General features: G+C 34.1%; 1 protein-coding gene and 1 long non-coding RNA gene across 4 annotated transcripts in view; both read left to right on the forward strand.

Annotated features, from left to right (window-relative positions):
• Positions 1-8,436, forward strand: part of LOC126828644 (uncharacterized) — a 39,704-nt gene extending 31,268 nt beyond the window's left edge. For all 3 annotated transcript variants that reach the window (XM_050558529.1, XM_056102573.1, XM_050558531.2), the window contains exon 23: positions 2-8,436. In XM_050558529.1, coding sequence (XP_050414486.1) covers positions 2-865 — 864 coding nt within the window. In that variant the 3' untranslated portion in view covers positions 866-8,436. The remainder of the gene's footprint in view (position 1) is intronic.
• Positions 8,437-15,613: 7,177 nt separating this feature from the next.
• LOC126828643 (uncharacterized) lies at positions 15,614-21,805 on the forward strand. Its single transcript, XR_007683185.2, has 3 exons — positions 15,614-15,733; positions 21,362-21,440; positions 21,746-21,805. It is a non-coding gene; the product is annotated as an uncharacterized LOC126828643 (long non-coding RNA).
• The last annotated feature ends 651 nt before the right edge of the window (positions 21,806-22,456 follow it).

Raw genomic sequence — 22,456 nt, forward strand, 5'->3', positions numbered from 1 at the left:
GTCTGAAGAATCATCTGGTATGAATAGTAGTGAAGACAAAAACAAAGAAACCGCTATGGAAGATATATTTAAACTTGGACATCAGTTACAGGTACATATGGAATCACGAGTTCAGGAAGAATTAATGGCAACACATTCAAATGCTATTAATTGTGAAAATGCTGCTGATGTTACAAATTGTAATGCTGATGATGTCGCAAATCGTAATATTTTCGATATTACAAACTCTAATTCTAACAGTTTAATGAACTGTAGTGCTGAAGATTTGGCGAATTGTAATAATGATGATCTATTGAACTGTGATTCTTTGAATGTGGAATCTATAAATAGTGACATATCAGAAACAAATGAAATACTTAATATGTTAAGTCCCAAATCTTCTAAAACAGACTTGTCTTCAAAAAGAGATATGAGTGTTTCCTCTGAGGGCAGTAGTGATGAAAAAATTGTCAGTGACATAACACCAAGTGACCAAACAAGTACTGGAGATTCCGCAAGTTCTTTAAAAGAATCGGATGGAACTAATGAAAAATACCCTGTTAGAAGACAAAAGAAAACGAAAGAAATCAGAGCACCATTTTATGATAAATTGTTTAAACGGTTGCCTAGTGATTTTGACTTTGTGGGAAACTCTATTTTGTCTTTGGGGGAGCCTTTCTGGTTACAAAACGTTTCTTTAACCGAAGATTTTTCTTATCGATATCAAATAGATACACCAGATTTATCAAACCAGTTAGTGATGGACAGAGAATTTTTAGACAGTAATTCCCAGCCACCTATAATTCAGGAGGAATTGGACATAGATTCTCTTAGAAACTACAGCACAGGAATCTCACCTGATGAAGACCTGGATGATCAGTTTTAAATGACTTTATATAATGCTAAAATGGTCGTTTTCTATACTGTTTAACTAGCTTAATATGCCAGAAATCAAGCCATAATGATAAGTTATCAAGGAACTGCTAAAGTGGTTCTGAAGAGACTAGCATATTAAAGAATAGTTTTGACATGAAGGAACATCCGGTGGTGAAATGATTTGAAAAAAAATATTCAACATACATGTTCTTTTGTCAATTGTATATACATTGTTTTGTGATGTTCTCTGTTAAATCAACTTTGACATGATATTACTTATCAGGACATACCATTCATTATTCTTGTCATTTGATCATATAATCAAAATTCATTTTTTTCCAGTGTTACATCTGATTTTTAAAAGCACAAATTTAAGTCAAATCTTCCATCCATCCTTCTATGCGTCTGTCTTGATTCCATTGGAACGCAATAATATCATTTCTAGTGAATGAATTTTGATGAAACTTTGAAAATCAATTCATTATCACAGTCACTTCTGTCGATTCATATTTAATTAGCCTATTTGAATTACTTTGATAAATTGTTAGAAGTGAAATAACTTTACTTATGTTACAAATATCTCAACTAGAATTGTACTTGAATTTTTACGAACTGTCCATCTCACAATTAATGCTGATCCAATTGTTGGATTTGAAATGCAATTTCAGATCATCTACATAAATTCGAACATAAATGCCTTCTGCGTGTGTTTATTAACCAACTGCAATCTTCTTTTTGTCCCCTGCTTCTGTCTGTCCGTTCGTCCGTCAGTCAGTCACATTTTTTGGGACAAAATAACTCTGCTTCTAATTGATATGTGATAAGCAATTTGATTGGTTGAGACTTTGGAACACAACAACTCTCCTTCTAATTGAGGTAGAATGTTCAAATTTGGTGTAGGTGTTTAAGAGGTGAATGAGTTCGATAATGCACATTTTCCAGTTAGGCTAAGCAGAGATAAACAATTTGATTGGTTGAGACCATGAAATAAGATAACTTTGGTTCTAATTGGGTCAGAGTGATGAACTCCAGGTATAGATTCATTATATCAATACCTTGACTAATTTCGATGATGAGAATTTTCTGCTTAGGCTATGTAGCGATAAGCAATTTGATTGGACAATACTTTGGAACATAACAATGAGGTATAGATGTTTATTAGACAATGATTAACATTTCCCGCTAAAGCTAAGCAGAGCTAAGCAATTTCATTGGTCGTTGCTTTGGAACAAGATAGCTTTGATTCTAACCGAGTTTGATCATGAATATTTTATGCTCAGACCAAGTATAGATACTTTTGATAAAGATAAATGTGCAATTATTTTAGGATTTCTTCAGGGGACATCAGCCTTACTGTTGGCTTGTTTTATTAAGCAACTTTGTCTTGGTATATGTGGATGTATATTGCATTCACTGCAATCTGTTCTTTTAAAACTCGAATTGACTAATAAGATGTTGGGACAGGGCACCACATCTAACTTTTGTGGTTAAACAACTTATAGCGCCATAATATTGTACATTTTCTGTTTTTAAAATCATGTTTACGTTGTAATTGGAATTGTTTTATTAAGTGACTATTGTGCATGTACCGGTAAATACATTTTAATATATATATTTCATTATTCCTGTGATACTTATTGTTTATGTTTATGATAAAATTTTGTATATGTAAGTCTTATTCAGTGGGTAAGCAACCTACCATATTTGTTGAAAAACTGGTAGCTTTGATGCAGAAACATTTTTTATTGGAGATTTAAGCCTTATAAACTGGTAGATTTTATACAGAATAAACATTTTTCATAGGCGATTTAAGCCTTGTAAACAATCTACAGAAAACTGGTAGCTTTTACACAGAACACAAGAAATTTTCATAATTCTTTTTATACCCTTACATTGAAATGTGCTTTATATATTGTCATCACCCCCTTCCGTTGCGTTGGTCCATCGATCTGTCATCCATACACAGTGTTAATGAACATGAGACGAAGAAGCTTGTTGATTTTCATCAGTTTCCAATAATTGCTGTCAGAGTTATGGACCTTGATCAATTTAAAATCTTATGGCCACTCTTGAGGCTCACATAATTATTTAATTACCAGTACTTATTTTGTATAATAACTGTCAATCCAATGTTAATTATTTCTGATAATTACTTCAGGGGTTGTTACTCTTGATCAGTGTTTAGTGTCTTGTAAATGCTCACATTACCTACTCAAGGATAAATATGCAACTGCCAGGACGAATTAGCTGCTGTGGTTGTAGTTTTGTTGCCTGGCAACCTATCTTACTAAAAGTATTTGAAATCTATCAATCATTAGTTCCATGTATTTTAAACCAAAGAAATTAAATACAGCTGAGGGTTATTTCTTGGCAGCATTTCAAATATCTCCTTAAAAACACTAAGAGAATTTTAAAGAAAATACAGCAGTTAAATCTGATCATGTACAAGTACTTTAATTGTTTCGTTGGTTTCCTAAATGTGTATTTCAATGTCATTTTGCATAGTTTCTTTATGTGGTTTTTCATATATGTGGTTACTATATAAGTCATAACAGGAGAAATTTAGCATAATATTAAACCACAACCTATAATATTTATATACGCCCACATTTTCACGTGGACGTATATTGCCGTCGTCCCGGTCCGTCCGGACGTCCACAATTGTTTGTGGACACTCTACAGGTCACAATTCTTATCCAATTTTGACGAAACTTGAAATATAGGTTTATCTCCAAAAGATCCGTAAAAATCGGACCAAAACTGACAGACAAAATGGCCGTCCCTCGTACTCAAATAGCGTAAAAATATGAGATATCAAGGTTGTGGACTCTCTAGAGGTCACAATTTTCTTCTGATTTTGATAAAACGTGAAATGTTGAAATGTAAGTTTATAACCCAAAGATCTCAGTTCCTTTCTGTATTTGCACATATCGGACCGTAACTTCCTGAATTATGGCCCCTGATTGTACGGAAAATCGTGTTTTTATCTTGTGGACCCTATAAAGGTTATAATTTTTATCCGATTTCAAAAAACATTTGAATATATCACCTTTACACCCTAAGGATGGTTGAGTTTGAATTTCGTGAAAATTGGACCAAAACTGATACTCAAATAGCGTAAAATTAAGGTTGTGGTCCCTCTAGAGGTTTCAGTTTTCTTCTGATTTTGATGAAACTTGAAATGTAAGTTTATAACCCAAAGATCTTGGTTCCTTTCAATATTTGCGCATATCGAAGTGTAACTTCCTGAATTATGGCCCCTGATTGTACGAATAATCGCTTTTTGTTTAGCTTGTTCTCTATCCATCTCTTGCAAAATGTGGGCGTATCCTGCCTGGCAGCCACTGGTTACATACTAAAATCTCATTCAAGGTCACATGTTTGTTATCTTTTCAATGTCATTTTGTGTGTAAATTTGCATCAAAAACTTCACATTAATCACATCCTTAGTTTAAGCCATTGTTCACTTATAATCAATTTTGTGTTCAACTGTTGATAACATAGTGTCCAGGAAATATATGTTATTACGAGTATTTCTTAAAATTGTAACATTATATTTTTTAATCTTAGGCTAAAAATTTTCTAAATCTGAAAAAAATAAGAAAAAATAGTTGATACTAGGTGAGCTTTTCGAGTCCTTAAGTAATTATTTATTCTTTGACTTGAATACCTTGATAAAATTTGAACTTGAAATTAGATAAACTTCAGAAATTTTCTGAATAATATACCCTTGATAAATTAAAGTTCAAAATATTTGATTCATAGACTATCTTCAAAAACTTCACTGCCATATTCATTTTTATTTTTGAATACTTGCTTTTTTGTTACTGAAAAATGTATGAAAGGTACAGTATCGAAATACAAATCAGTTATATAAATGTTTGAATAATCTGTCAAAAAATATAGCAGTCATGACCAAAATACTTCTTACATATAGAATTAACTAATTTTTTATAAACAGATCTATAAAACTACTTTTCTGATTTTATTCATATTTTGAAATTGGATTCATTATTAACTTTCATATCTTTCAACACTTTTCATTAATTGGAAGTGAGTTGAATAATATGAAAGTATTTTGTATCTGCTTGGCAGATCTTGTTATCATTTTGACATTAAATAATTTGAAAGTTTTTTATATCTGCTTGACAGATCTTGTTATCAATTTTCACAAGTAAAGTAAATATTTGAATTATTATATAGAAAGAAATTGTTAATCTTTATTCTAATCAAATTGTACCATAGGACATAAGATATTACTAAATTGTTTGGATATATCTAGCTCATTGTTCCTACAAGTATATTTGACTATAGATATTTTTATTAAATGTTGTGGCTCATCTTTTTTTAAAAAAAAAAGTGGTCAGTGCCACCAGTGCTTTAGTATTCCTGTATTCCTAGGTAAGTGTTCCCAAGACCAATAAAACCATATTTGGCTGTAAATTTAGTTACAATACCAATTTACCTGACACAAATGACCAGAAAGGTGTTCAGTAATATTGGACATTTTGGCAGAAAACAATTCATCCAATTAATTCTAAAATGATTTGAAGTTTAACTAACAAAAATACCTCTTGCTCTGTGTTAGATACATGTTTATATTAAGCATAATCATGGAGCATTCTTCAGCATTGTAAATGAAGGATATTTCTTAAAAATGATCTCCTCAAGTTATCAACTGTGCTCACTAACAACCTTTAATCCACCCCAATGATCTTGACATTTTTGTTTTAACTGAAACGAGGTTAAAGTCAACAGATAACTTTGCAATAAACCAACTCATCCCTGTAAATTACGATTTTTCACTTGCAAACAGAGAATGTAGGAATGGGGGTGGTATCGCCTTTGTCCACAAAAAGTCTATGACGTCATCTATACTCAATCCATCCAAATATAACAGCTTCTAGATCCAGCAGCTGAGATTTCAGTGCAAAAGTGAAATTATCCATCTTGTGGTAGTTTATCGGCCCCCAGCATTAAAAAATAACATATCTAACATCGGGAAATTTCTCGAAGCATTTTCTGATCTACTCCATGTTTTGTCTTCCGCGTCGGGGCGTTTAGTTATAGTTGAGGATTTCAGTATTCACCTAGATATCCCACTTGACAGACATACAAAGAAATTCACTGAACTTCCCAACGCATTTAATCCTACTCAGCATATAAATGAGCCTACACATCGCGCTGGTTATACCCTAGACATTATTATTACGAGAATCAATGATAATTTACTAAATTCCATTCATGTTAAAAATGACTTGATATCCGATCATTACAGTGTTTTCGCTAAACTGGCGCTTTATAAACCTGGACCAATAAAACGCACTATATCTTTCCGAAAAACTAGAAACATTGATGTAGAGCAATTCAAAGCCGACATAACTTATGAGCAGTTTTATGAACAGATCAAAGAACATGATAATATTCATCATAAGATTGAACAATATAATAAAATTCTTATTAAATTATTAGATAAACATGAACCGGTTCAAACTAAAAGTATAACTATCAGATCAAATAGAAATTGGTTTAATGATGAAATTCAAAAATGTAAACAGAAGAAAAGGAAAGCGGAAAAATAGTGGCGAAAATCAAATCTAGAAATACACAGGCAAATATATATAAAATGTAAAAATGAGACTAACACTACAATAAGAAATGCAAAACGTCGCCATGTTATGAACAGTATTCTTGAGAATCGTGGTAATACCCGTGAAATTCACAAGGTTATCAATAGAATTCTAAATAAAGACGGGCCAGAACAGACTCTCCCAGTAAATCATCAAAGCATCGTGTACTCTTGATCCCATTCCCACTTGGCTACTAAAACAGTGTCTTGAAGTGATGGTCCCAGTTATCACAGATATTGTAAATTCCTCTTTGGCTTCTGGCTGTATAATAATAACCTCAACGAAGTATTCCAATCCGCATATAGAAAACAACACAGCACTGAAACCGCCTTATTACTTGTTCAAAATGACTTACTAAACGAAATGGATAAGAAACAAGCATCGGCATTAGTCCTGCTTGATCTAAGCGCTGCGTTTGACACGATAGACCACCACATTTTTTTAAAAAGATTGCTAAACAACTTTGGTGTTAGTGGACTAGCCCTTACATGGTTCCAGTCATACCGTGAAAACCGTACATAGACCATTGTTATCAAAGGTTCCACATCCAAATCAACTGTTTTAAAATATGGCGTGCCACAGGGTTCCGTTCTCGGTCCTTTATTGTTTACCAAATACACAACATCTTTAGGAAATGTCATTCGTAAACACGGTCTTAACTACCATGTGTACGCCGACGACACTCAATATAGCTTTTGAGCCTTCTTCTGAACCATCTGAGATATGCGAACTTGAGGCCTGTTTATCCGATATTCGTAAATGGATGGACTCAACGATGACAAAACAGAAATAATGAAAGTCGACATCAGGCAGCAACTACTAAAATCTAAAACAGAAAACTATCAAATTGGCAATATCTCTATTACACCAACAGATTCTGTAAAATATCTTGGTGTTTATTTTGACTCTCATCTGGACATGAATCGACAAATTTCGGCCATGTGTAAAAGTATTAATTTTCAGATTTAATATTGGAAAAATTAGATCTTTCATTGATAGTGACGCGAATTAAAGTGCTAGTAAACACTATGGTTACATCACGACTCGACTACTGTAATTCACTTTTGTACAATCTACCTGAAAATAAAACCAAACGACTTCAGAAACTCCAAGACGAAACCAAATGAACATATGACACCAATTTTGAAAGATCTCCATTGGCTTCCAGTCCGTCAACGTATCAATTTTAAAATACTGTCTATTACGTATTCTGCTCTAAATGATGATTCTTCGCCTCAATACCTTAGAGACCTTCTTAACACCAATAAACCTTGCATAACCCTTCGATCACAATTAGACAATCTCTTAATTAAGCCTTTTTCAAAAACAAACTCCGGTGATAGATCTTTCGCCGTAGGTGCTCCGAAGTTATGGAATTCAATATCAAACGAAACCAAAAACCCAAATTCTATTTTAGGTTTTAAAAAATATCTTAAAACCGAACATTTTGCTCAAATATACAACTGATTGAATACGGTTCTAGTTGTGTTTGTCATTCTTTTACCATGTGTACTAAATAATGTTCTCGGGGGTTTTTTGGGTTTTTTTTATGGATTAATGTGTTGTAATTGTTGAAAATTATATTAGCTGTACTTATGTAAAGCGCCAGAGGGCTGCTCGCTGAGTTGAATTGTTGGCGCTATATAAATCAATTATTATTATATTATTATTATAAATTTAGATTTTTATTTCACACTTTTAAATTACAGATTCTATGTTGGCATTGTTAAGTTTTAGATTTTATGTAAAATGTAAGCCTAAGCTAAGAGTTTTTTGTTTTAATGTGTACAACAATCAATGAGCTTAACCTAATTAAACAATATATGGTTGTAAATTTTACAGTGCCTCGTTGTAGGAATTGGTGTTGAATTTAATTGTTTGTTATATTGTAACTATATTTTGTTGTTAAATAAATATATATAAAAAACTCAATAAAACCTATCCAAATTTATTGGAGCAAATGTCATATTGGTGCATCATCTCTCCATAATATATCTGGGACAAAGTGCTCCTTTGATTGTGCCATGTTATCGGGGTTGGGTGACCAAATGGTTTAATGCATGCATTTTAGATCATAAGGTCAAGTGGTGTAGTTTAGATTCTCTGCTTGTAGTGACAAAGAGTAGGGTCGCCTGTCCACTCTTGTGTGTTTTCTCTGGGTCCTCCAGCTTCCTCCCACTGCTAAAGAGAGAGAGGGAAATGGGGTTAACGGCCACAGGATACAAACTAGGTCATTTCGGGACTAACATGGTTCAATTTTATTTCAATAATTCGCTTGCACGTAGGGGTCTTTACACTGCTAAAGATCCCTATGTGCAAGTAAATTATTAAAATAAAATTGAACCATATGGTAGTCCTGAAATGACCTAGTTTTGGTCCAGTGGATGTTGAACCCCGTCTCTCTCTCTCTCTCTCTCTCTCTCTCTCTCTCTCTCCCTCTCTCTCTCTCTCTTACGCTGTTTTTCAGAGAACGGCAATGACTATCATTGTTGATTGTAAATGAAACATTTTGTTTTGTTCTTTCCAACCATATGGCCACCATATCGTCTTACTATTATATATCTGGCGCAAAATGATAAAAGATATGGTGGAAATACAGGATGTCCAGCATTATTCTAGAATTTTAACCGGTTGTTTTAAGTCAAATCTCCAAAACTTCCATTAGAATATAATGGCTGCCTTTCGGTGTGTCGGTGGCCACCATATTTTCTTACTATTATGTGGTGCCAAATGATAAAGATATGGTGGAAATGCAGTTTGACCAGCATTGTTCTAAAATGGGATGTCAAAACTAGCTTCTAATTGTGGGGATTAAAATTGTATGAATTATTAAGTACGGTAGTGCAAAATCATACTGACATGAGCTTATTGTAGATTCACATCACTTTTTTTACCACCGCCATCTTAAAATTTAATATGGCCACTATCAGTCTTACATCTGTGTGGCGCAAAATGATTTTGTGGAAATGCAATATGAACAGAATTATTCTAGAATGAGACATCAAAATTGTTGTCGGGAATAAAACTGCAGTAAAACCATACTGAAATGAGCTTTTTATACGCCCACATTGGCATGTCGTCGCCCTAGTCCGTCCGTTAATATCCGACTGACCTGAAATTGATACGGTGTTTAAGGTCACGAGACGAAGAATCCTATTGATTAACAATGATTTCCGATAATTACTTTCAGAGTTACCTATGGAGGTTTCAATTAATCAATGCCGGTGTTATTACAGGTCGAATCCTAAGACGATCCTGTTGAATTATCTCTACCACTGATATAAATATCAATTAGTCAATCCTTTAGTCTGAAAAATAATAATTATCCTAATCTTTGCGTGATATTTTTTATGGTTAGGTCTTAAGCATGCTGCTAAGAGAACAGAAACAGTCAGTTATTTAGAATGGATAAAACAGGCCCAAACTTCTTCACAAAAAGAAAAATTATAGTAAGGATTAATGAAAATGTTTTTTTACAAAGTATTTGAACTAAATTTCCGACCACAAAAATGTCCCATCGGCAGACGCGTACTTTACAGACAGTCCGGTAGCTGAAGGGGGGGGGGGGTCGCCACCCAAGCTGTGAATTTATGAGACCAAGTTTTTCTAGACCAGTTTTTGCGTAGATTCCGAATCTGGGTGGTGATCAGGCGTTTGAGGGGGTGTTTTCGAGATATGGGGGGTCCGATGTCTACAATTGGGGGAAATGTCATTATGTTGATATAAATGATGATCATGTTATATATTACTAAAACATAAATTTCTAGGACTGTCCATCTCTAAAGAAGTGTATATTATGCCCCCACCCCCTGGAAAACTGCTTTGATTTGTGGGGAGGTGGGTTGGGGGTAGCAGGTGTGCGTGTATCGGGAGGGGGGGGGGGGTAAAATTAGCGTGAAATGAGTTCACGTTGATTTAAATGATGATTTTTCTTAGAGCTTGGTAAAAACATTACTTTTTAATTCAGCTGCACATCTCTAAATATGTGTGTAAGATTCCCATTGTATGGGGCGGGGGGGGGGGGGGGTAATTGTAATTTGGGGGAGAGAAACCATTTGGTTCAAAATTGACCTGAAAAATGTTCTCTCGTTAGCTTTTTCGTTCAATCTGATTAAAACACACAGATGCTATTTCGTTTCGTTTTTTATAGTTCAAAATTTCGTTTTCCTTGTCTTCACAACACTATAGGATCTGGAAGAGTTGTTATATAACAGGCGGTCTAGTTGATGTAAGGGAATTAGCCAATAAAACGGTCTGTTACGACGAGTTCTTGGCGTGCTCTGCACGGAACTGTGGGGTAAACCCTGAGAAACGTCAACGCTGATTTGAGTAATCAATGTCTGACGTCATAGTGTCAAAAGCCGCTCGTATAACCATGTTGTGTAGGCCATCGAAAGTATAAAAACACGAAACGAAATATACATCTGTATTAGATTGCTTTTTCGTTCAGTACCAATTTCGTCATTCCGAATAATAATATTAAATTATAATGGTACTTTTCAAGAGATCTGGAAATGTACATAAAATACACAGTAAATTAGAGACATGTTTAGATATTAGTTTATTCTTAGTCTTCATCAAAAGATTCAAAATCAAAATTCATAATATGAGCGGGATAGATATCTTCTTGATGGCTAATCAACAGCTCACATATATCATTTGGGTATGCTTCAGATACCCATTCACATTGCAAATCTTCATTCCAGCCTTGTATCGCAGGATCATCATGTTCAATCATTGGTTTTGCAGCCTGTCTCCATATTGTTGCAACATAATTGTTGCGTTTAATGTGCAGCAAAAGACTACTCAGGAAAGATGGTAATAAAGAAAGAAAGTTTTTTTTTTTGTTTTTTTCATCACAATTTAAATTCCCCAGAAAATCTTTTTTCTAGTGTCATCTACTGATGTAAGTCGCCTTTCACCGTACATAGTATAAACAATTTTTTCTAAACCAGTTATTACGTCATCAGAAACATCATTTGTCTGTCCCAGCTCTTTAAAAATTGTTAGAAAGTTGGAAAAAGAAAGACAGTTAGTCATTACCACTGAAAGCATGTAGGCCGAGATATTCTCGACACTTTCAATACTAATCTTGATTGGATCAAAAAATATATCAAGATTAGTATTGAAGTATCGAGAATATCCTAGAACTGACAACAAACCACGAGGACACCAATATAGCTTACCTACTCCTCATCGCATTGCAAATTAATGGAAGCGCTAAAACAAATTACTCGGGCGAAATAGACATCTCAATCATTCTCCTCACAATGATACAAATTTACACATTTTGATCGATAATGAGATGGGCAAAGGAAGAAAAGATCGCAGAAGAAGACAGATTTTCTGGGTGAAAAAATAACAGACATTTCTTTATTACTACCTTGCCGTAGTGGTCTTTTGCTGCATGGCTGGAATGAAGATTTGGAATGTGAATTGTTATCTGAAGCATATCCAAAGGATATATGCGAACTGCTGGTCAGCAACCAAGAAGATATTTATCCAACTCATATTATGAACTTTGATTTTGAATCTTCTGATGAAGACTAAGAATAAACTAATATCTAAACATGTCTCTGATTTACTGTGTTTTTTAAGTACATTTTCAGATCTCTTGAAAAGTACCATTATAATTTAATATATTGAATGACGAAATAGGTAATGAATGCAAAAGCTAACGAGAAACCACTTTTAAGGTCAATTTTGAACCAAATGATTTCTGTCCACAAAAACACATGTTACCCCCCCCCCCCTCCACAAGCCGCCCACCCCCGCGGGCGCCCACTCAGGCGTCCATCGCAACACAATGGGAATATTATAAACATATTTAGAGATGTTTCATCAAGCTCTAAGAAAATCATCATTTATATCGACGTGAACTCATTTCCCGCCAATTTTACCCCCCCCCCCCCATACACCTGCAACCAGCCACCCCACCTCGCCACAAATTAAAACAGTTGTCCAGGGGTATTATAAACACTTATTTAGAGATGGGCAGTCCTGGAAATTTATGTTTTAATAATAATTATATAACATGATCATCATTAATATGTCAACATAATCACATTTTCCCCCAATCGTAGACATTGGACCCCCCCCCCCCCTATCTCGAAAACGCCCCCTCAAACGCCTGATCACCACCCAGATTCGGAATCTACGCAAAAAACTGGTCTAGAAAAACTGTGGTCTCATAAATTCACAGCTCGGGTGGCGATCCCCCCCCCCCCCCTTCAGCCACTGGACTAAGACCTGTATTGACGAATTCTTGAAATTTAACAGACACTGAATAAGGGTAGCTACCAGGGGCCGGTTGCTCAATGCCCCGTTAACTTTTAACGACTCGTTAACATGGAGTTAATGGATTGTTATCTTTAACGGAGAGAAAGTCTGCTACTGGAAGCCCCGTTAACTTTAATATGTCGTTAACCTGCCTTTATGTTGGACTCCGTTATCTGTTTAACAATGGCATTAGTCTGTTGTCAGTCGAAGTATACCCTTAGCAAAAAGTCAAACATTACCAGTGTAATTTTCTATAGAACATTCTAGAGGGTTGGGGGGCTATTCCATTTTCTATAGGATGAAATTCTATAGTATTCATCAGAATTTTGGGGCCCTGTAGGAAATAATATTCCCCAAATATTCTAGTGCAAATCCCATACCCCCCCCCCCCCCTCGATTTATGCTAAAATTTCTAAAGGAAAATATAAAGTATCCTATAGCTTTTTTTATAGTGTTTTCTGTAGTAAATTCTACATTTATCCTTTTGTCTTTAATCAAGTTTTGTGGAAAAACGGCACAGTTGTCACACTGTCTTCAGTTTCTTGTTAATACTAACTTCTATGAAGTTGTTATACATGTAGGCCTACATTGAATTTAAAAATTTAAAGTTCAGCCAATGAACAGTCTTCTCTTGGATTAACTTTAATCAGTCCGGTAATTAGCTAACGGCATAGGCGTCACACATAAAAAATTTTTATGGGGGTGCCCCATAAACAGGGCCCAGAAATTTAACGGACCGCGTTAACAAACGACACGTTTAACGGATCATTAAAATAACATAGTTTTGAGCAACCGGCCTCTGTACGTCACGAAAACGTTGAGATACGACTGATATGTTTGGGACACGGGGCGTCCAGATCAGTTACATTATCAAATAGGGATGCACAATAAAACACAGACAAAAAAGAACGCACATGTAGACATATATTCCATTATTCATATTTGAACAGAGAAAACTGAACACTGAGAGACGTCTTAACATGTACATGCACAGGTAATGCAAAGGTGCTTTTTTTTTGGGGGGGGGGGGTAACTGTGACATGCCAACGCAATTAAACTAATGGTAAGAAAAATAATTTCTAACCCTTTAGGTAATTACGTGATATCTGTTGATCGAAGAAAATCTTTTAAATGTTTTTTTTTTTTTTGAAATGGGAGTCTCTATGCATATGTAATAACACATTATTAATTGTTATTGAAAGACTTCGAAAATGTCTAAAACCACTGCTGGTGTTTCATAACTCATTGATTCTTTTTGAATCGGACACCTTTCTCATTCTAAAACAAAGCTCCATATACACCAACCCAATATTATGTTTTACTGAATATAGAACTTTTTCATTGCAATAAAAGAAGACTTTGACCGGAAAGTTATCCAGCGGTTAAGCTTTGTTTTCAAGTACTCTACATAAATGCGCGATTTTGAAATTAAATAATTTAAATTTTGCATCTAACAAAATTCTGCGGTGCCCCTATCTCCATGATGCCCTAAGCACGTGCTTATTTTGCTTAATGGTTATTCCAGCCCAGCATATATAGGAAGAAGCTCCCCGTCTTCAATTCATCTGTTCAATAAAACAATCGTCAGCTGCAATAGGAAAAAAACTCTATTAAATCAATTTCCTTCGTTTTAACATATATGGACCTTATAATACAAATAATCCCAAATTCGTTTATGTTTTGTAGTGCAAACATTTACTGGATTGTATATAATAGACAACTGTCTAAAAAAAAAAAAATTAAAACCAACATATTTCTTTAAAAAAAAACAAAAAACATATACATGTATAGTTCTAAAAAGTGGCGCTACGCTCGATAAGATGGTTTGACATAGTCGCGCCTGGTCCACCTCAATATGAAAATTGCCCTAAAACCCACGATTCCCCTTCATAAATAAGATGGAAGTAACTGTAAAACTATAAATAAAAAAGCCCAGAATTATTTTTTTTCTAAAATCATCTTCTTTGTCGTCTTCATTTATAACCCAGTCGATGTAAAAACGGTAGGACGGTTAAACCCCATTTCATTTAGTCTCCTAGGACATTAAAATAACTAAAATATACTAGTACAATTAGCCAAATGTGTTGTTTGATAACGCATCGACATGTACATGTATAGTGCCCGGGTGGGGTTGAGGGGGGTGAGGGGGTGGGGCGGGAAATGTTCTCAGGGGTGCTGTCAAATTGACGGACAATTTTTTCACAGCAGGGGGGGGGGGGGCGAAACTTTTTGCAGGGGGTGGCCCCCTGCGCCCCCACTAGTTACGGGCCTGGTGGTGGGATTAGCTGTAGCCTATCATCAGGCGATTTAATTGCCTCGCTGTAACCCTGTTTATATTTTCGCAAAAAGAGACCAGGCAAGGATCACTAATTGAGAATGACGCAATGACGAGCTTTTGTGTCATGGTTTGGAGTTTCAATGCGGTTTTCAAGATTAGGCTATAATCATAATGCTCAACCAGTGTCAAACGTACACGTTGGTCAGATATGCTACAAATCAACTCTAGCATGTTCCGAACAGCACAGGGAGGCTACGCCCCCCTCCCCCTCGCACACACATATTGTGTTTTTGGGGACCCGAACGGGATCTTGTTCCTCATGCAAAAACATGCGTACCAAGCGTTTGAACGATGAAAGAGACATATGTTGTCAATAGAGCCATAATGAACCTAATGACATCATTTTGTTTAGCAATTAATATGTTTACAGCACCCACTGATTTATAATTCATTAAATCCACGAAATTACTGATAATGAGGTCGAACATTTGCCAATCAATATCATTCTCTACTTTCGTTTTACGCAATGTCATTTTGAGCCTTCGGTATGTTTATTAGGCAGGTGCCCGGATGATGACATCAGACTTGATTTATCCACCATTTTGTTGTAAGCAGTCGGCAGAAAAATTCTGACTCACTGGCATCTGATATTTTGTAAATAGAACAGGAATTTCAGGTGTAATAACAAAATGTAAGTAGAAATAGACATAGAGAATATTAAAATAGGATATTTGGGGCTCTTCTTCAGGAAAGTATCTGGTAAAAGGACTTATTGGTAAACAGATTTCTCAGTGAAAATCAGAAATTTACAGGAATTTACCAGGATTTTACATACACTTTCAATAAAAAAGACGATGCGTTATAGGATTGCAAGATTTCGGATTATATTGGAAGTAATGATATAACATGCATCGTGTTTAATACGAATAACTCATGAAATAGTTTGAAGAATAACTAAAATCGGTACACTAATTATCTCAATAAACATTTGTTTATAATTTATGGAAAGAGTTATCTACCCCTTGGATGCATTTGATGAAAAGAATCTATCAATCAATGTGATCCATGCAATAAAAATACTTTGATCAATTCTGTTATGGCAGTGATGATGTTGGTATAATGAAAGATAATCCGAAATGTTCTAAAGATATTGAAAAACAAGAAAATTCTAGATACTGTAGGCCTAATGAGGCATAGGGCCTATTCTTTAAATTTTTACTGATACTGATTGCAAAGTCACACAGTGATGCTAATAATTATACTACTACTTACTCTAGATCAGTAGGCTTGCCTACTGTTACAATATAATCTAATTGTGTTCTTAAATTACAAGTCATATAATTTTTCCTCCCTATTCAAATTGATGAATTCTCTTTTAATTACTTTTATAATAAGCCTAATTTGCGTAAAGTTTAACTATTTCATGGAATTTACATTTTTTGTGTACGTTTTCCTAAGAAGAGATCATTTTTCTATGGATAAGCTTTATACATGAAATGAATCGATGTATTAAAATCTTTTGAGTATGTTTGATGGGAAGTGGATAAGTAAATAGCTATTTTGTGCTGACATGTATAATGATTAATGTGTTATGCAGACCTGCGATAGTCTTCTTTGCAGTTTAAGAGCACTCAAAATCCCCTTTCTAATTCTGGTGGTGATGATTAATGAAAATGTAATCCCATCCCTTAATAAATGGGCAAGTTAGCCCATTGCAATAGCCTACTATTACCATTTACTTCCTTCTATTACAACATTTAGGTTTCATGATGAACATAAAAATATTTTACAACTTATAACATAAGAAATGAAATTCATATGAATAAGCCTTCAAATGTGTCAACTGAAATTTGATATTAAAAAAAGATAGGATTGACTTGCTCTATTAACATCCATACATGTGCGACATGCATATTATTTTTTTGCGAAATAATCTATCAGTATTAGAACCTGTTCATATAAGCTTACGGTGCACTATGTTATCAAAAATGCACATTTACCCACTGCTCAACAACCATGTATTGTATTATTCAATGATTAAATTAAAAAAAATTTATGAAAATTCAAACCCAGTCGTTAGTAGTCACACCACCATTTTTGATTTTTGAAATACATATGATGTATTTTAGGGACAAATTAATCCCAGATGTTCAAATAAGGTAAATCCTATTATTCTAAAGTGGAAATGGTATCTTTGATTATTATTATCTCTTCTTATTTAAATATGGATGTATATTGTTGTCATTGGCATTGGTCAGTCCATTCTTATTCTGTATGAACCATTTGCTTGCTGGGGAGGGATTGTCCAAATGAGTCATGACAGAAACAGCTTCTGAATTTGTGACAGCATTTAGAAAACACAGTATGTACATTAAGACTAGAAGAATAAAAGTTGTGAATGCAAATTTCAATATTTTTTTTAATAACTATGGCAAATCATGTAGCCATGTAGGCCTCTACTTTCTTTAACTCAGAGAAGCAGATGGTACATACGTATTTTCAATAGAATTTTAGAATTATTATTACTGTTCATAAAGACATGGATTGTGAAATGTGCTACATCCATTTTAAAATGTCTTACTGATGGATGGCCAAATGGTTTAATGTGTTGTGTGCGCTTTAAATCATGTGTCATTGAGTCAGGTGGCATGGTGTCGTTTCCCCGCTTATACTAGTTATACATGTATGTGGCAAGGAGTAGGGTCATCTGTTCAACCTGGCCTGGTTTCCTCCCACCTCTAAAGATGCAAGCAAATTATGGAAATAAATGTGAACCATATGTTATTCACGAATGACCTAGTTTGTGTTGAGTGGATGTTAAATCCCATTTCTCTCCCGCTGTTTAAGATGTCTTAGACAACTCTGCTGTTGGTGATGATTGGGGTTGGTGGTACACCTCCATCCATCATGTTACATGTACATATGAAATAAAATTCTTAAAATGAGACTTTTATCTTGGTCATTTATTTTACATTGAATGTTTCTTAATGTGCATTGACTTTTTGAAGTGTTGATACACATACTGATTAATTTGCATTTGTCTGTGGTATACGGTTATGAATAAAACTTATTTATATTTATACCCTTACAAGTCCTCATACGAGGGTGTTGACAGGTGCTGTTCTCTAAACATAACTATTTGACCTAAATTTAATTGTCTATTAGGTCTGGTCCAGGTCCACAAAACCCACAGGCAGGTCCAGGTGGACCTCCGTAAGTAACCAGCAGATGATCGATTTTGTAACATGTTTTTTGATGTGTATTCAATTATTTCTGTGTCATAAATGTCTTTTCATACTTAAGTTTCAGTTATGATATCAATTATGAATGTCTTTTTTTCAAATTTTTTTAATATCAATATTTTCATTATTATGTATTTATTAGATATTAAATATCACTTTTTTATATCAATATTATCATTATGTATTTTTACATATATTATCTGTCATTCTTATTTTTTTATTTTAGTTTAAATAGTTAAGATTGTATGACTTAGCACAAAGTAGTTCTGTTTGAGAATTTAATGCACAATATGGCATGCAGGTCTTTTTTCTGACTTCAGATGTTATATAAATTATTTTTAGACATTTATTCACATGACACACCCATAATCAACTCTCCAGATCTTCAAGAAGTTGATTAGTCAATGCCACCCTTACATTCAGTAAACGAGAATATGGCTACCACTCATGGAGACTGCTGATTGAAGGCCTGAAAATAAAGACTTTGTAATATTGTGTCAACATGTACTTGACAATTGAGAATATGAAAAGAATATGTAGACTTTTTTTCGTTCAAAACTTCAAACATTCATAACTTTGCTCAGAATAAAATAATTGACTGAAAGTTTCAATATATATATTTTTCATTATCTTTTTTTAAACTATTACAACCAGTTCTTTATTTAAATCTTACATAATGCATCTTTAATGATTTATTCTTCAAAATATAATTTGTACGAAATACTTTGTATTCAGTTCAGTTATTTTATTATCAATATGTACTTAACATCAAAGTCATATACCTAACTGTAACAGTGTAACTTTTATCATTGACTGTCTTACAGTAACGATGCATCATTTACATTTTTCATTTAAAGATTAAATTTCTCAGGGCTTAAAGATACATTATGGGAGATTCGATAACGAGTTGGCAGTTCTCACTATAATAGTTAAAAACTAGATAATGTAAAGGCAATTTGCTGAAAATTTCAATCAAATTGATCCACTATGAACTGAGAATTAAGCGATTGAAATTTCCGCCTAGCCTCGATCATCATTACTAAAGTCAGTCGGATAAACAGCATAGTCTCGATTATCCATTTAATCGTTAAATCGTGAAGGAAAGTTATGCAGTAAACCAGCCCATAATCCACTAAAGATCGCAGGCTAGCGATGCCATCTAGAGTTGATTATGGTCTGGATAGGTTAATTAATGCCTAATTAATAATTTAGATAACATTTTAGACCTAAAGAAAGACCTGCAATAGTCAGATTTAGCTCCTGCATAATGTATGTTTAATCCACACTAATATGTATCAAAATACCAACACTAGATAACCTCCAGACTTGGATTAAATAAGATTTAAATTTTAAAATAGGTCTATCATTTCTATTCGATCACAACAGAATGGTGGCAGGTTTATTACATACTTCTAGTTTTACATGGCAAGCTGTATATAGATTGATTCAATTTCAAAACCAACATACATGTATCTTTGTAAATTGAACATTTTTGGACTGATATTTCTATAATGAGTGATTCATCTTTCACAAGGGATTCCTATCATGGTAAATGAACACAATGAGACTTTAAATTAAAATTATCTCTCAGTATTTAGATGAAGTTGCATAATTATTGCATAAATGAATATTTGGCTTCATTACTTGTCTTTAGTCTTTTGTACATAGTCTCATGAGGAAAAATATGGAACAGTCCTGTGCACACATAATTATATAAATTATGGTCATTATACTTTATTAATGAGAACTTTTCTACCATCTTGTACACACCTAGTTCATAATCAATTCATGATATACTTACTTTTATTCAATGGTAATATTAATATTATTACCAGTATGGCAAGCGTTAGTACCGTAATTAATGGAAGTCAAGATTTTTAAGCGAGCCCACTGAGCCTACCTGGTAAACAGTAGTTACGTAGTACCAGTACCGAATAAGATTAATTTTCTATGCTAAAGAAATTATGCAGTGAACCAAAAGGGGTTTGTCTGTCTTTGAAATCCCTTATTTGATTAGTAGCAGCAGTTGCTCAGGGAGTAAAATGTTAACTCGCTAACCTGGAAGTCCCGTGTTCGATCCCGTTGTTGGCCACGAAAGTTCCTCGTATAGGACAATGGGACGAACAACTGACGTCCCACGTAAAAGAACTCTTGATACTATAGTTAGAATTCAAAATAAAAGTAGGTCATACATGTACCTGTGCGGGCAAAATTTCCCACGGCTCATTGCATGGCATAATATGCCCGGTCGGAGCAGAAAAGTAGGACATTAAACGCCATTTTATTTCACTTATTTTTTTATCCTCACTCTGAAGGAAGTAGAAAGGAAAGCATGATAATTCTAATGTGTTCATATGTTTTATACAAGCTACTAGTCTACTGTTAAATCTGATTATTAGAATCTGATAGATGAGGTAAAATTTGATACAGGACATCTTTATTTTTGAACCAAGAAAATGAGGTTGCTCCCATTTAACTTAATTCGATGGAGCTAATATCCACATGTACGGTACATCTATTAGTCAAAAGAACTGCATGCATATAATCTTTTGCTAAACACCTCGTCTCATTGCTAATCCAATCTGGACATTTTCTGGGGGCACAGTGGTGTGGGATGTAGATCAGTACTGGTAGTTTCAAATCTGATGCCAGGAATGAATTCTTACTTATCAATCAATCATAAATGTGTGTTTTTCAGAATAGTCTTTTTTCTCAGTTTTTAGTTTAAAAGTTTGCATGTGTTCTTGATTTATATGTACAATATACACAAATTATATATGTGGGCCTACACACTAACATTGTAATGTTAATTTGTTATTTGATGAGGAACGTGACATATCTCATTTTTATAAATTAAGCATATCTGCAATCTAAATTTTAAAGAGTTGTGGTTAATAATAGAAATGCACATACCGTATGTGAAATAAACTGTATAATAAATAATTTCCAATTTGATAACATGCACCTATGTGAAAGAAATCTGAACTACATGTAGAATATAGAATTTTAGGTAATATCAAGTACGCACGTAATATCAATGTCATAATTTATAATGATGAATGTATTTTCTATCGTAGGTCAGGAGCACCAGAAGGACAACCACCTAGAGACATGCAGAGTAAACGCATGCAGCAAACACAGGCACAGGTTGACGAGGTAATATAAATTATGTGATTTGTTAAAAAAAAAAAAAATGGATTTTGTGAACTTTCAGAAAACTATTTTCATAGTCATATTTAATCTGATTTATATCATGTCACTCCGAGTAAGTTAACCTTTTTCTGAACAATGACCATGATGTGTTGACCATTGGTTTGGTACAATTATACTGATTTCTCCAAATGGATACCATATATTCCAAACTGAAGTGCCCAGAGATTTATTATGGGCTGTTTGTATTTAAATAGAATGTATAGAAAAGTTATCATTCAGTACAGTTCATAAATATGAAAATATTTCAGGTGGTAGATATAATGAGAGTAAATGTTGACAAGGTGCTTGAAAGAGATCAGAAAATCTCAGAATTGGATGACAGAGCAGGTAATTCATGTATAAATAATATTGCCAATATTTCTCCCGCTGCCATGGAATTCTACTGTTAACTCTGGAAATTGTTACCTTGAAAGTGTCTTTTGGTATAAATTTCATTCAATGTTTATAAGGGTATTTATTGGACTATGTCCATGTTAACAAGGAAACTAATGATGGATTTTGATGTTTGCCTAATACATTCTGTACATGCGCTGTAGGTCAAAATACTCAGAGTTCGATCCCATGCCTTTACATGATGAGAGGATTAGGTTGACCCCTTGTGTATGAGTTGTGCGGTTTAATGCATGCACTCTAGATCATGTCAGGATTTTGAGCCAACACTTTTAAATGACAAGGGTTGTCTGTTTTAACCTCTTGTGATTCCTCATATTTGGAACTTACATTGGTATTTTGTTTCCAATAACTACTAGGAACAATATTTTTCTGTTTTTTTAGATGCCCTACAAGCCGGTGCTTCACAATTTGAAGCTTCTGCTGGTAAACTTAAACGAAAGTATTGGTGGAAGAATTGTAAGGTAGGATTGAGACCATTTCATTAAACATTTTGCCAATGAGGTCATAATGAATAGATTTGATCATTACACTATGTTAACAACTAACATTGTTTAGATCTTTCTGTG

This window comes from Patella vulgata, chromosome 7 (assembly GCF_932274485.2).
Source record: "Patella vulgata chromosome 7, xgPatVulg1.2, whole genome shotgun sequence".
NCBI lineage: Eukaryota > Metazoa > Mollusca > Gastropoda > Patellidae > Patella > Patella vulgata.